At 56.8% G+C, this 13,724-nt stretch overlaps 1 protein-coding gene across 3 annotated transcripts in view; it reads right to left on the bottom strand.

The window, feature by feature from the left end:
- Positions 1 to 192: 192 nt before the first annotated feature.
- Positions 193 to 13,724, bottom strand: part of TMCO4 (transmembrane and coiled-coil domains 4) — a 90,929-nt gene continuing 77,397 nt past the window's right edge. For all 3 annotated transcript variants that reach the window (XM_012787680.3, XM_075994592.1, XM_075994593.1), the window contains 3 exons: positions 10,912 to 11,029; positions 8,279 to 8,396; positions 193 to 1,945 (listed from right to left, as the gene is read on the bottom strand). In XM_012787680.3, coding sequence (XP_012643134.2) covers positions 1,586 to 1,945; positions 8,279 to 8,396; positions 10,912 to 11,029 — 596 coding nt within the window. In that variant the 3' untranslated portion in view covers positions 193 to 1,585. The remainder of the gene's footprint in view (positions 1,946 to 8,278; positions 8,397 to 10,911; positions 11,030 to 13,724) is intronic.

Here is a 13,724-nt window from a genome sequence, read left to right on the forward strand (position 1 = left end):
GAGACCTGGGTGTAGGTGTCCTGGGTTCTGTCCACATTCTGCTCCTAATGTGCTTTGGGACTTCAGTAAAATCACTTCCCCTTTCAGAGCCTCAGTTTTCCACGTGTGCCGTGAGCAGTTTGGATTAGCAGCAGCAGGACTTGTATAGATACTCGCTGAATGAACAAACAAATACACACACACACACACGCCTAGGCAGAGATCCAGCCCCTGTATTCTATGACTGATTCCTCTTGCCCTCCTCCCCTGAGCCTGTCAGTACTGCCTCCGCCTGGGCCTTGATTTCCCCATCTGCACAATGGAGGAGCAGTATCTCTGGCCCCGTCATTCAGGGACGGTGAGGGGAGCAGAGGGAGGCTCTTGTGGATACAGGGATACAGAGGATAAAAGCTCGGGCTCTGGAGTCCAGCTAACTGTGTGTTTTTTTTTTTTTTTTTTTCTGAGACACAGTCTCACCCTGCTGCCTGGGCTAGAGTGCCATGGCGTCTGCCTAGCTCACAGCAACCTCCAACTCCTGGGCTCAAGCAATCCTCCTGCCTCAGCCTCCCGAGTACCTGGGGCTACAGGCACGTGCCACCATGGCCCGGCTAATTTTTCTATTTTTGGTAGAGACGGGGTCTCGCTCTTGCTCAGGCTGGTCTTGAATTCCTGACCTCAAACGATCCTCCCACTTTGGCCTCCCAGAGTGCTGGGATTACAGGCCTGAGCCACCACGCCTGGCTGCAACTAACCGTGGTGCGAGACATGGCCCCATCACTGACCAGCTGTCTGACCCTCAGCAGGTCACCTGATCTCCCTGAGCCTCAGCTTCCCCAAGTATAAAATGCAGATTATAATAGTATCCACTTCATAGGGTGATTGTGAAGGTCAGGGGAGCACTGGGAACGTGGTAAATACTCAAGCAGCGGCAGCCATTGTTGTTATGTATTGTTAACCACCTCTGTTCCTGCTACAGGAAATCCCTTCCCCGTATAATTCACTCTTGCCAGGAGGCCGGGATCCCAGCCACACTGAATGCTGATTCAGCACGTATTCACGTCGCACAACTCTGGAGGGCGCCACTCACACGTATCTGTGAGTGATGCCCCTGCAGTTGTGCAGTGCACAGCCTGCGTGGCTGTATGGGGCAGATGTGTTTGGCTCTCCTAAGGGCAGAAGGAATAAGCTGCCCCTTTTGCCCCGTGCCTGCTCCGTTGGTGCCGGGTGGTGGCGCCCGTGGGCTGGGGCAGCCCTGGAGTGCGGGTGGAAGGCAGGAGGGCACCCAGCTTTGCTGAGGCCAGGGGAGGGGCGGCACGGGAGCCCCGGGCTCCAGACCCACAGCTGCGGCAGAAGTGCAGGAAGCCCAAGGCTGGGCAGAGTCCCTGGCTCTGCCTGTGCTTGGCTGACTCCGCAGGCGTCTGGCCCGGCCTGCTCAGGGAGGGAGTGTTTTGTCCCCAAGGCCCCCTTCCTTCCAGTTCCAATTCCTTCACCTTAGCAAAGACACGTGGGGAAATCCACCTACACCTTCAGAGTCCCGCGAGGACCCGCGTGCGTGAGAGTGGGCCGCACGCGGCCATCTGGGAAGACGGCTCAGCCCCCGCCGCGCTCAGTCCAGCCCTGGGCAGGGCCCCTGGGTCTCGTGTGCACAGTCGGGGCAGCCCAGCGGGTTGGGGCCCGCGCCATGGCTGCAGACGCAGGCGCTCTCCGCAGAGCTGGCAGCAGTGGGGAGCGAGGCCCCCTCAGACTGGTCTGGCCCTGCTGGCGCCTGGCCTGGGCTGGGGTCGGTGCCTCCCGGTGTGGGAGCCTGGGTGGGCCCCGCCTGGTGGGTGGCCTCTCGTGATGCGGAGGCCGCCTGGCCGCCCGGGGCCAGCAGGAGCCCCTTCTCGTCCCAGCCCGGCTTGGTGCGGATGCCCACCGCCTTCAGGATGGCGTCCATCTGCCTGGCGTAGTCCAGGTGGCCGCTGACCTGCAGGAGGACAGTGAGTGAGGGCCGCGGTGGGGCCAGGCCCTGCCAGGGCCCCAGGCAAAGCTCCCGGGCCTCCCCTCGCCCTCAGCCGGCCGTCGCCAAACCCGGGACCCCAGCTCTCAGGGTCGCACTTCCAGAGGGGGCTGGGGACGCTCTTGGTTCTAGAGTTTAGTAAACAAAGACGGAGGAGGTTCCTCCAAAAGCTGTGGGTCCTCTGGGGGCAGGAAGGAGCCTCCTGAGAGATGGGAAGTTGGGAGGAAGTTCTCATTCCGGGCTGCAGCTCTGGCTGCTGTGCGAGGGCTCTGCCGCCCACCCTCCCTCCGGCGCTCAGTCGCTTCAGCTGTACAACCAGGGACAAGAGTGGCTACCCCAGGGGTGGCTGTGAGGACTTCCCTGGAAATAGAGCTAAGGCACGGACTGCAAGGCGCCGGCTACAATCCACTCCCCCTTCTCCCTCAGTCATAAGAACTCCACTTTGTAGCTGGGCACACTCCCTGCCTCTCTTGCAGCTAGGGCTGGCACTGTGACTGGTTTTGGCCAATGAGATGAAGCAGTAGTGTGATGTGGTGCTCCTTGGAATTCTCTTTAAGAGGAGTGCTCCTCCCTCTGCAACTCCTCTTTCCTGCAGGCTGAAATTCAGATGGGATGGCCGGAGCTTGAGCAGCCATGTTGGGCTATGAGTTGGCCCACTAAGGAGGGCAGAACAAGCCACAAGACAGAGGGAATTCTGGCCCCTGAAGACAGTGGAATGGCATACCAGCCCTAAACTGCCAATTCTGGTGTTTTTTTTATATGACAGAATCAACCTTCATGTATTTAAGACACTTAGCGGGGCCTCTGTTATATCGGCCTGGATCTTGACTAAGACAAAGGCTGAGAACTCGGAAGAGCCCATCCCCTTCCTACGTCCCCATTTTTGTGTCGGGATGTGTCGGTGAATGAAAAGTTGGGTGTGACCAGAATGCCTGATGCCTGACTGTAATGACGGGCAATGCCCAACACACAGTAGGTCCTTGATACGTTGTGGCAATAAGCTTACTGGACCTACTCCTTTGACAGGTGCCGGCTGCTAACTGTAGAGAAGGAAACTGAGCCACAGAGAGGTAGAGTGACGTGGCCAAGGTCACACGGCTAGAACACATCAGAGCTGGGACGGGAACCCAGGCCTGCTGCTACAGCCTGTTCTTGTCATAGAAAGTCAGTTGGGGGTGGCTTTAAAAGCCATTCTCATTTACAGATGAGGACGGGAGAGCCCAGAGAGGGATGCTGGTTTGCTTAAGGACACGCAGTGCGTGAGGAACAAGGCCGCGTGCGGTGCGGGAGAAGCCGTCTGCAGAGGCTGCTTGGCACAGATCCCCCCCCCCCGCCCCCGGGAGCCCCTGCCTCTCGCGGCCACTGGCGGGGACCCGCTTCGGTGCCAAAGGCAAGCACAAGACGACGCTGTTTGGAAGGGTTTCTTTTAAAAAGAGAACAGGAGAACACTAGGGAGGCTCTTGTTGGGAATCTCAGCAAACCACAAAAAGACTCGGCTGGTAACGTCTGCATTTCCATTTGAATCACAAATCACACTGCGTTATTCAAATGATTTTTCAAGAACACAAAAAGATAATTCCCTGTACAGTTTTGTTATTTTCTCACCGCCAGCATCTGCCTACCTCCTGTTCCTTTCCTCCTTGATGCTTTTAAACAGTGGCCACGCACGTGTGTACACACCCATCTCAGGGGCTTTCCAGGTCCCTGGGCTCAGGCTGGAGGTCAGGGGGGGCCGGTGTCCTTCCCAAGAGGGGTGCGTATTTAGTGGCTGCACAGCACTAACTAGAAAGAACCTGGCCTTCCAGCCCCGGCTCTGGGCTGGTCCTTACAATTCCTGAACCGTATCTTCCCCTAACCCTAACCCTAACCCGTCCACACGAAAGACTCATGACTTTGAATTCTCATTCAAAGAGATATTCAAGGGCCTGATAATTCACAGGAACTCAGTACACACTATCTTTTATTATTATGTTTCATAGATGATCCAAAACACTTTTAAAGAGATGTTACCCAATTTGAGTTAGTGATACCCACCTGAATGGGTTGGTGAGCATAATACCTACAAATCGTGAAGCACAGTGCCTGGTACATAGCAGGTGCACTATAAATGAGTTTCTTGACCTTAGTTTCCTTAGAAGGGGGAATGGAGAGTAGTAGGGTAGCTGGGCTGATCCATTTGGGAGCCCAAGATAGCTGCTCAAGCTCCAGCCATCACATCTGAATTCCAGTCAGCAGAAGCTTCAGACCCACAGAGACAAATGGTAACTGCCTAAGGGCAAACAAGAACTCTTTCTATATACCTTTTTAATGTAAAGGGCTGGTGCCAGGGCTAGAAACGGGCCAGGAAGGAAGGGAGGAGGTGTTTGTGGCCCCTGGCTGCAGCTGATACCAGATGGAAACTCCACTGCACAGTTGCCCTAGAACACAGAGCTCTGGCCCTCCTTGGTGACAAGCTGGTCTAGGTCTCAGGCAACCCTAGTCCCTGAGCTGTCATTTTTACAAAGACCCGAGGGGAGCATTCTCCGGCAGAGCTCGGGTTTCACAGCTAGCGGGAGGGATGGGAGCCAGGGTGAGGCGCCCCGGGAAAGAGCCTCTTCTCAGCGGTGGAAAGTTCTGGTGTGGCTGATGTTGGATGGAGATTTCGGCCCCTGCCCATCCCCCTGGCTGTCTTGATTGACAGCTGACAGCTGCCCAGGTCCGCACAGGACGCCACTGGAGTGGATCGGCCTTCCTTGACGTCCCGAGCTGGTAGGGACCCGCCCGGGGCCCCAGCCTCTGCGGACACCCTCGACAGCAGCCAGTGACCCCGTCGTCACCCCCTGCTCATCCGTTTAGGTTCTGATGGACCGTGTGCCTGGGGGAGCAGGGACCACCTCCAAGCCCCCTCGGCCCCCAAGGCCAGCCCTGCGTGGTGGGAGCCCCGCAGTGACTGGGCCCGCACGGCTAGGGACGGGTCCCTGCACCTCCCGTGTCCTGCCTCATGAGACACTTCAACTTGCTCAAACGGAGGCCGCCACCACCCGCCTCTGCCTGCCCCGAAAACTCCTTCCACGCCCGTCTCTTCCAGGGCTCTTTGGGTTCCTTCACCTCTCGGGCCTCAGTTTCCTCATTTGCAAAATGGGGCTAATAAAGACACTACACCACGTGGGCGGGCCGTGAGGATTCAGTGAGCTCATACGTGCAACAGGTCACCACCCGCGGCCACCACCACACGGCGATGCGTGCATGCATGCGGGCAACACAAAGGCAGTGGGTTGGAGCCCAGCGCACCTCCTGCTGCCTCAGTTTCCACATCTGCACAATGGGTCATTATCACACCTTCACGGGACCGGCAAGAGGATCAAATGACACATGTGTAAAGCACGCAGTGTCCACTGCACATCGGCTATTGTCGTTATTACAGGGCGTCTACCTTGTGCCAAGGCCTTGGCGAAGTTCTAGAAGCCAGCCGGCACTTCCCCTGGGACATGAGGCGTCTTGCCCCGGGCTGGGTCTCTGCCCCCCGGAAGCCTCGTGAGTTGGCCCCTGGCGTGGCGAATCCCCCACCTGGTGCGACCCCGACCCCGAGAGGGAGACTGAAGGGCAGGAGGGCAGCTCCCTTCACCCCGAGGATGTCCCCTGCCTGCGACAGGGCCAGCCCGTGGGATGATCCCGAAGGCCACCACGCCGTGGGTCCGGCAGGGAGAAGACAGGCCCTGCGGGTCTCTGCTCAGAGCAGGGGCGGCCCGCTCCCCCCACAGTGCGCTGTCAGGGAAAGCGGGAGGGCAGCACAGAGCAGCGCTAATCACCTCTAATTGCCAGGAGAGGAAGCTGCTCTGTAATCTGCAATTCGGAAGAGCTGTTACCCAGCAGGAGCTGGGAAGCTGCCACCACACAGGCTGGGGGGGGCAGAAGTCTGGGGAGCCCAAAGGCAAAAGAACTGCCGGTGGGGGCAGAGACAGGACAGGAGCGACCTGGCATTCAGTGAGGACCTCCCATGCACCAGGCATCTCACATGTGCTGCCCCGGGAGTTGGGTAGTGTCCACCATTTCACAGATGAGGAAACCGAGGCACAGAGAGGTTAAGTAACTGGCCCAAGGTCACACAGCCACCAAGCCAGAGGCAGAGCTAGGATCTGAAGCCAGGCCTCTCTGGTGCCATAACAGTGCTCTTCCCACCAAACCCCACCCCAGGCAGAAGCTGGATCTTGTGGGGGCTTTGTGGCCTTAAAAGGAACTTTTGTTTAAAAGGACCTTTCAGCTGATCTTTTTACCTTTGATTCTTCACTCTCAGGGTGGTGAGGCACAGAGTCACTGCTCCCTCCCCCCCACTCGGGGGCGCAGCCACCCTCAAACAGGATGGGGGTCCCGGACACGGGCCAGGAGGCATCACTCCGAGTCCCTGTCACCCAGCTCACGCCACTGCCACGGGGAGTGGACAGCACAGGCTTTGGACCCGGGTCAGAGTCTGGGTCTACCACTCTCTGGCTATGAGTCTGTTCTCTCAAGCCTCGGTTTTCCAATCTGTAACCTGGGGACGCTTAACATCTGCCCTGTGGGGGGGTCGTGAGGTTTGCATTGTATGAGCCAAGAATACTGGGATAAGGTGGTCCGAAAGGCTTCCTCCCGTGGCTCCAGGCACAGTCTGCCCTGTGACGACTCTTTCACTAGGAGCAGTCGGGCCCATGAATGGACGAGTCTAGAAACTCCTCTTATTCTTGGGCCTACACCAGTCCCCACGGCTTCCTGCTAGGAAGGCACGGGGGCTTCAGCTGTGCGTGTGAGGACTTGCGTGTTAGGGTCCTGGGAGCTTGGGAGGTGAAGACACAAAAGGGATGAGCTGGCTCCAGGGAGCTGGTGTGACAGGCCGAGTGACAGGCCCAGGCGACCTCCGGGCAGGGACAGGGCCTATGGACGTCAGGGGCAGGGCAGCAGTGCCTGGCGAAGTTTTGGTTTTGTGTCTTTTGTACAAGAAGTCCCCAAAAGGCGTTATTCAATGCCTGGCTGGGTCTCAACAAACGTGCTGCCCAGACTGCGCCACGCTGGGGCGCGTCTTGGTGGGTCCAGGCACCCCGCTTTATCTGCAAGGCACAGTCGGGGGCGGCCGGGGCGGGCAGCTGTTGATGCTCAGGGGAGAAGCCAGAGCCCTTCAGAGGCTGCACAAGCTGGGCGGGGGGTTCAGATGCCCAGGGAGGGGTCCTGTCTGTCTGTCCAGGCAGGGTGGCACCACTCAAACTGCTATTACGCAGACACTGGGCTACGCTTGGGCAGTCGGTGCTTGATAATAATAATTGCAACCAAAGATCTCGTCCTCACGGGCCCCTCTCGTTGCAGGGATTCTCACTGGCCCAAGCCAGCCTGTGGCTGTCCCTGTGGCTCCCTGCCCCCCACCGCCCAGGGAGGGGCCCTCTCCCACTGCTTCTCGTATCTTCCCGAGCGGGGCTGCGTCCATCCGCTTCAGACCCGGGTTTGAGTCCTGCCCCGCCACGTGCCAGTGGCGTGACCCTGGGCCAGCCCCTCAGCCCACTGACCTCAGTGTCCCCACCTGCACGGTGGGGACACTAACGCCTGTGCCAGGTGCAGGGCGGAGCTGTGAACTCCCTGTGCCAGGCGTGTGGCAGGTTCCTTCGGGCCCACAGGTTGATCTAGACACTCACGCTGGGTGTGTGTGGCTGCCGGACAGGTCCCCTCCCACCCGTTCCCAGCAAGGGCCCTGCCACCTGCCCCTGTGCCCAGCCCAGTGCCTGCGCGAGAACCCTCGGGCGCGCGTCTCAAACGCAGACTCGTGGAGACTGATGCGGACATCTGGGCAGGAGGGCCCGGGCTCCGCGATCCACCCTTTCCCGGCCTGGCCCGGAGCCCTCCACCTGCATCCTGTGTGCTCTGCGAGTTTCTGGGAGAGGCAGACGGTCCCGACTAGATTTGGGAGGGGGGCTGCTAGGGAGCCTTCGGGGAGGACTGCGGGCTGGGGGCAGGGTGGCAACCTGGGGGCGAGACCGTGGGCGCTGGAGGTTCCTGTCCAGTCCTGTTCATTGCTCGTTGTGTGATAGGAACGTTTTGAAGCCTCAGTTTCCTAATCTGTGGAATGGGGATGATAGTGCCTGCCCCAGAGGCCGTGTGAGGATTAGAGATGATGTGTGCAAAGGGGCTGGGGACAGGGTCCCGCCCAAGGAAGGCGCCTGGTAGCAAGGAGCAGCTTAGGCTCCCTCTCTGGGGTGGACCGGGCTGGGGCCAGGCGTCACTGGGCTGGGGTAACCAAGCCCCGCCCCACCCCACCCCTGGGCAAACGCAGAGCCCTGGGAGGGACAGGCCGATACTCACCACCGAGGACAGGTCCACGTTCTCCACCCTCCTGTCCTGCAGCAGCACGGGCTGCAGGCCGGCGACGCGCAGCTGCGCAGACGACGTGCGGTACACGAAGCTCAGGAGCCAGTCTCCCCTGCGGAGAAGGGCCCACGTCAGCCTCGGGACAGCAGAGGACGGGACGGGACGGGACAGGGCGGGCCCCTGACTGCCCTGCGGAGGGACGCTTGCAGAGCCCGGCCAGGGTGCCAGGCACGTGCCCAGGGCTTCGCACGAGTGCCGTGGCAGCTCCACGAAGGCCGTCTGTTTTGTTCCCTGCTGCGTGCCCAGTGCAAAGAACAGGGTCTGGCGTGCAGTGGAGGGATATCTGTTGAGTGAGTGAGTGAGTGAATGAATGAATGAATGAATGAAGACACTGGATGAAGCTCTCGACAAGTCAGCATGTTGCTCAGGAGCGCTGCCCCCAGCTAGCAGAGGGGCTGGGCCAGGGCTCCCGGGAAAAGCAAGAAAGGAGGGGTTGGGGTCGGGTCCTCCTGGAGGGAGGGGTGGAACTGTGGGGTCTGGGTGGCCCATCAGTGGCTGGAGGGCCCAGCCTGCAGGCCCTTCCTGCCCTTGGCCATCCCGGGGGACGGCAGGGTGGTTGCCCAGGCAGGGGACAGTCCCGGGGACACTCCTCCACTTCCGTGGGTGCTGCAAACCCCACTGCCTGCAGCCTCCCCAGCCAAACACCCCCGCACTACCCAGAGAAAATAACCCGCCTCTCTGCCGCCCATTCTTCAGGTGCTGTGAGCACTGGCCACAGAGCACATGGTCTGAGGGGCCCAGCAGGCAGCCTTCCCTGCTCCTTCTACCACCCCTGCCCACGTGGGTCTGGAGCAGGGCCCGCGGGGCGGCCTCTCGTCCCTGCGCTACAAGGAGCCCCCCTCTCCCCGTGGAGGGAGACAGGTCTGAGGTCACACCTGGCTCTGCCTGTGGGGCCCTGGGCGAGTCACTTGCCCCTCTCTGAGCTTCACTCCCTCAGGGGTGCGGCAGGGAGCAGCTCCAGTCACCCCAGCTAGCTTCCAGAAGGTTCACAGAAAGCCCAAGTAAGTGAGTGAAGTTGCAGAGCTTTATCAACCTAAGTTACACATTTGTAAATGTGTAGTTTGGCCATGGTGGCCTGAATTCCCTCCCTCTCGCTGCCCCACCCTGTGAACATTTAAGGATGTTCACAGCGACAACAAGGCCTTTGGAGACCGAGAAGCTGGAGCCCTGGTTGGTGCTTGATTTAGCCAAGGAGCGACAGTTGCTGTTTTGGTCTATATGTGCCCTCCCCCCTTCCCTTTCTTCTTCCTCTTCCTCCTCCTCTTTCCTCTCTCTCCCCCTCCCCCCTTCTCCTTCTATAGAAAGATGGCCCAGGGCCTCATAAAATAACTGAAAACCAAGCAATTAGCCTCAGGTGCTCGTCAGAACAGATGGGTTTAATAAGATCTTGCTGCTTCCGCTCCGCACATATGCAATTTTAATACGCTCCCTTTGCTGTTTCTAAAAAGTACCTAAAAATCATCTGTTATGTGAATATGCCCAGTAATAAATAAATACTATAGCTGCTATCATTTATTGGGCACCTACTAAGTGCCAGCCCTTTTGCTTCATAATGTCATTTAATCTTCCCAGAGCACCTGAGCAGGAGGGACTATTATTCCTATTTTACAGGCAGGGACACTGAGATTCAGGAAAGCTGCTTGCCCAAAGCCACCCAAAAGGTAAATGGCAGGGCCAAGGCTTTGACCCAGGACTGTTTGACATCAAAGTCTTTGTCCATTCTTTTTTGTTTTCTTCTTCTAAAAACTATGCTTATTTTACTTGCTTTTTTTGAGATGGGGTCTTGCTATGTTGTCCAGGCTGGACTTGAACTCTTGGGCTCAAGCTATCCTCCTGCCTCAGCCTCCCCAGCAGCTGGGCCTATAGGTGTGTGCCACTATGCCCCACCAAAACTGTCTTTACTTTAAAAGCAAAATCAAATTAAAGTCTCTGTTCTCCCTATTTCCAATCTCTGCCCACTCCTTGGGGACAGCCACTCTTCTGTTTGTCATGGTTTTACTATACCTCATTGTATGCTTATACACATACACTTATAGACATACATGCATATGCAGAATATTTTCCCTCCTGAATGGGATCATAGTATATAAACTGTTACACTTGCTTTTTTTCACTTTAAGTGAAAAAGTTTTAAATTTTTCATTACAAACGAAGCTGCAGTGGTCTCTTCTGTACATCCTGCATGGCTGTGTGTGAGTATCCGGTATTGCAGAATCTAAGAAGTCAGAATTTGTGGGGTCAGAAAATAGGCACATTACAAATTCTGACAGATACTGCCAACCGTCCTCCGAAAGGATTTACTAAATTCAGCCGCCGCCTACAGTGTATGACACTGCCCATTTCTCCAAATCTTCACCAACACTAAATGTTGTTTATGTTTCGAATGTTTGAAATCTGATGGGTGATAAATGGCATCTTACTGATTTCACTTACTGCATTTATCTCACTGATGATTAGGTTGGGCAACGGGGGGGGGGGGGCAGGGGGCCGCCCCCGGCCAGGGCTCAGGTACACTAGGTGCGCGGTAAGTGTTGTCACCTCCCCGCCAGCGTGCGGTGCGCACAGACCTGCAGTAGCCATTGATGATCCTCCCGGACACCACCTTCCGGAAGGGCTCCCAGTGCTTGGCTTCTCCTTCCACGGGTGCTCCCAGCAGGACGACATCCTCAATGATCCCCTGGCAATCTGGACAAAGAACCCGGAAAAGGCCGTCAGTGTCCCTGGCCACAGTGGGTCCCGGGAGGGACTCTCCAACTGCAGTGGAGGAGCCAAGTGTCACACACATTCACATGCATGCACACGTGAACACAGGCACACATACAAGTGCAAATGCACACATAGTAATGGCGCCTTCTGCTTACTGAGCTCCAGGCCCTGGGTCAAGCCCCTGGCGTGCCTGATCCACTCCTTCAAAAGCATCACGGTCCCCACTTTGGAGGTAAGGAAAACCAAAGGCATTTGCCAGATCACGTGGCTGGCAAGTGACACAACCCGAGCTGTGGTCTCTTCCCACCCAGGTCTCTTCCCACCACCCACGAAGCTCACACCAGCCGAGGACTCGGATTCCTTTAGAAGGGACTAACAGGCCCTGCACCCTTGCACACGCCAGGCGGGGGACACCAACGCCTCCCCCTGCAACGGGTTCCCGGGGTCTGTGCAGGTTGGCGGGAAGACGGGGGTTGAGGACGTGGGACACGTGGGTCCCGGCGCAGGGAGTGTCAGTCAGCTGCACTGATCTAAGGGTTCGGAAGTATTTGAGGCCGGGGCTACTCAAAGTGCAGTCTGTTTGTCCTGTAAGGACAGAAACAGAGACGCAGCACGTCGTTTATCTTGCTCCAGACCGGAAACCACAGATGTTTCACGTGCCTGTGTTGCTGGCGAGGCTGTCTCTGGAAGTAGACATCAGTTTCATTCCAACCCCTTCGCCTGGGAGAGGAAGGAACAGGCTCAGAGAGGGGATGGGGCTTGCCCAGGGTCACACAGCCAGTGAGAGTAAGTCTGGGACCAGAACCTAGACGACAGGAGAGCTGCCAGTCCCCAGGCCGTTCTCTCTGCTGTTTGCGGTACCAACACACACAGGGGTCACGTGTGGCTTATCGCTGCCCCCAGGGTGCCCAATGGCTGTGGGCCCAGGGCTGACCACTGAGCTCAGCGCTGGGGGCTGGCGGTTCAGGGCGCCTTCTCTGCCCAGCACCATCCCGCCTCGCGGAACGCGCCGGCGCCTGGAGGGCGGGGACCCCTTGTGGCCAGAAGTGGTAATAGCAGCATTCCTGAGCGACTGTTAGGGTCAGCGGAAAGCAGTCAGGAAAACCAAAATAGGTAGTTAGTTGCCCGTGACCTTGAACTGAGACTAGCAATTGAACCTCATGGAACAGTCCAGAATGCAGCCAAACCAAGCCAGGGTGGGCGGTGAGCTGGCTTCTGTCTCACCAGGCCTCTTCCTTTCATCCCCAGGCTGTTGCCACGCCTCTCGGGTTGTAAAGGGGATGTGCTCTCGGTGCAGCTGCAGCCTGCAGTGAGCCATGAGGCAGGCGCTCGGTAACGCACGGGTGCTAGCTATGGGAAGTTAGCAAGGATCACCTTAGGCCCACCGAGGTGGAATCACGGAGGGGTGGTCAGAGCCCAGTGCCACCTGCTGCCCCAAGCATGGGAGGGACGGGGGGGACCTATGTTAGGACACAGACACTGCTGGCCACTTGGTCGCGGCTGGAAAGGAAAAAATGCCAAGTCCACTGTTTGGTTCCTGAACCATATAATACCAGATTTCGGCCTTCTGGGTAAAATACAGAAAATCCTCACTCAGGTACCACTTTTAGTGTCACGCCGGCCCTTTCCACGGGGACAGACAATCCCTCGATCGTGACGTGGGCTCCGTGTAGGATGTCCCTACTGTTTGAGACTAGCAAGAGAAAACTGGAACTGAACATTTTAGTAATAATCAATGTGGGACGACCTGCCTGGCTTTTCGCTGCAGGGACAAGTGTTTGCTAAAACATGCTTGGGGTTTGTTCTGACTGCTACCATCGGCGCTTCTTCTTGTGAATTCTTTTTTTTTTTTTTTTGACAGAGTCTCACTCCGTTGCCCGGGCTAGAGTGCTGTGGTGTCAGCCTAGCTCACAGCAACCTCAAATTCCTGGGCTCAGGCGATCCTCTTGCCTCAGCCTCCCAAGCAGCTGGGACTACAGGCATGCACCACCATGCCTTGCTAATTTTTTCTATATATTTTTAGTTGGCCAATTAATTTCTTTCTATATTTAGTAGAGACAGGTTCTTGCTCTTGCTCAGGCTGGTTTCGAACTCCTGACCTTGAGTGATCCTCCCGCCTCGGCCTCCCAGAGTGCTAGGATTACAGGCTTGAGCCACCGCGCCCGGCCTCTTCTTGTGAATTCTTAAGGTACTGAGTTCGTCCTACAGCTTTGAGGTTCAGACTTTTTATGTAAAAAAGAGCAGGGATCACCTTCGAGTTTGGAAGTTACAGACACATACAGCTTTAATGCTTGCATGTCTCATTTTTTAAACAGTTCTCTAGATGTTATTAATGCCCCACTGTTATGTCAGAGCTGGAGGCTTTTCATCCTGTTATAGCTTTAGCATTAAGGCAGCTCCAAACCTCCGGTAGTTAAAAAAGCAAAGCTCTCCCAGGAACGCCTTTACTCCCCACCCTTAGAACTTTTTTTGCTATTCACACGTGCCGTGGAAAACATTTCTTTCCAACACTCTTTGCTCTACCTCTTCTTTCTATTCTTAACATGGGAGCCAAAGCGATCTTTTCAAAGTATAAGTCATAGGCACGAGGTGTCTTTCTGGGGTGATGGGAATGTTCTAAAATTGGGTGATGGCTACGCAACTCTGTGCACTTCCTAAAAATCGTGGAATTATA

The sequence above is a fragment of the Microcebus murinus genome, chromosome 2 (genome assembly GCF_040939455.1).
Source record: "Microcebus murinus isolate Inina chromosome 2, M.murinus_Inina_mat1.0, whole genome shotgun sequence".
NCBI lineage: Eukaryota > Metazoa > Chordata > Mammalia > Primates > Cheirogaleidae > Microcebus > Microcebus murinus.